Below are 1,512 nucleotides of genomic sequence, written 5' to 3'. Positions count from 1 at the left end.
AAAACAATTGTATGACTAAGATCTAAAGAGGATTCAATCCAAGAAAACAATTGTATGACTAAGATCTAAAGAGGATTCAATCCAAGAAAACAATTGTATGACTAAGATCTAAAGAGGATTCAATCCAAGAAAACAATTGTATGACTAAGATCTAAACAGGCTTCAACCCAAGAAAACCAATGTATGACGAAGATCTAAACAATAATACCTGAATCATTACTGCGTTCGGACAAACATTTTGCCCCCCTCTCCCCCCCCCCACCCATATATCTATAAAATGAAAACTTAATCAAATGTGCATAACTTATTCCTTTAATTAATTTATTTATAGGGTGATACAGCTGAGTTTCTATAGACAACAGCACAGAGTCATGACATCAAACGACAGTGTTGCTCTTGCTGCATGGAGGAACGCTAACAACAATACCGACGATAATTGCAGTCACTTGATCACCCAATATAACAACATGTCTTTAATCATTCAGATGAATCAGCAGAAAGCATTGTTTCTGCTTCCCGTTACACTCTTAATTGCAGCAATAACACTGTTTGGGTTTATTGGAAACGCATTCGTGTTCTATATATACAGAACAAAGTTCAAGAAATCCACTGGGAATTTTTTCATTGTTGCTCTTTCTATACTGGACATCCTCAGCTGTGTTATAGCCTGTCCATTCGAGATTTTCGACATGTCTCAACCGTATTTCACCGGCAACATCGTCTGCTGTAAAGTGTTTCGCTTTATTGAGCTAATCTTGAACTGTGCAGCCGGTGTGATGCTGGTCCCCATTGCCATAGACAGACACGCCAAAGTATACAATCCTCTAGAGTATCAGACTATAGGACAGGCCAGGAACAAGATCATTGTAACTATAGCTCTTTCTGTCAGCTGTGCTTGGCCACAGTTGGCACTGTCTGGAACGAGAATTGTGCAGACCGGCTTGGAGTGCGTCGTGGGAGAAGACTGTTCCATTGCTAGCGAATTTGAAGGATCCGTCTACACCCTTTTAGCTTACTTTTGGCAGTATTTTGTGTTCCTTGCATCACTACTTTGCATCGTAATAACGTATGCCCATATCGTCTTTATCATTGCCAATAGACGAAAAACGGTCACTGGGAAACGGAAAAAGGTTGTCACGCCACAAAAGAGTGTGGTACCTGATCCAGAATTCAAAATTCATGTATCGGCAGGAAGTAAAAAGATCCGAGCCAACAAGACAACGGTGCTCATGATCGCTGTTACCACAAGTACCATACTCAGTTATGTCCCTTACCTTTCGGTAGAAGTAATGAAGCACAACAGTATCATATTCAAGCCCGGAATGTCCGCCGCATTGGATATACTGAGTGAATTCTGCTTTAAATCTTACTTTCTGAGTAGAGTCATCAATCCCATTATTTATTTTGCCATTGATTACAACTTCAGACGTGAATGTTTCGCTTTGGTCAAATGGTCAGCAAAATAAATAAATGTATTGACTCAACAAAATGATTTTACGATATTTTCTAACA

The 1,512-nt window shown here is 39.5% G+C and overlaps 1 protein-coding gene across 1 annotated transcript; it reads left to right on the top strand.

Annotated features, from left to right (window-relative positions):
* Positions 1-388: 388 nt before the first annotated feature.
* On the top strand, positions 389-1,512 carry LOC121370111 (G-protein coupled receptor 176-like). Its single transcript, XM_041495213.1, has one exon. It carries the CDS (start codon positions 468-470, stop codon positions 1,464-1,466), a length of 999 nt encoding a protein of 332 aa, XP_041351147.1. The 5' UTR covers positions 389-467; the 3' UTR covers positions 1,467-1,512.

The sequence above is a fragment of the Gigantopelta aegis genome, chromosome 4 (genome assembly GCF_016097555.1).
Source record: "Gigantopelta aegis isolate Gae_Host chromosome 4, Gae_host_genome, whole genome shotgun sequence".
In the NCBI taxonomy this organism is placed as follows: Eukaryota; Metazoa; Mollusca; class Gastropoda; order Neomphalida; family Peltospiridae; genus Gigantopelta; species Gigantopelta aegis.
The sequence above is the reverse complement of the archived record's forward strand: the minus strand, read 5'-3'. Positions and strand labels throughout refer to the sequence as shown.

Bases quoted from the DNA above. Each gene is read 5' to 3' on its own strand.
- LOC121370111 (XM_041495213.1), top strand. From the start codon at position 468: ATGTCTTTAATCATTCAGATGAATCAGCAGAAAGCATTGTTTCTGCTT.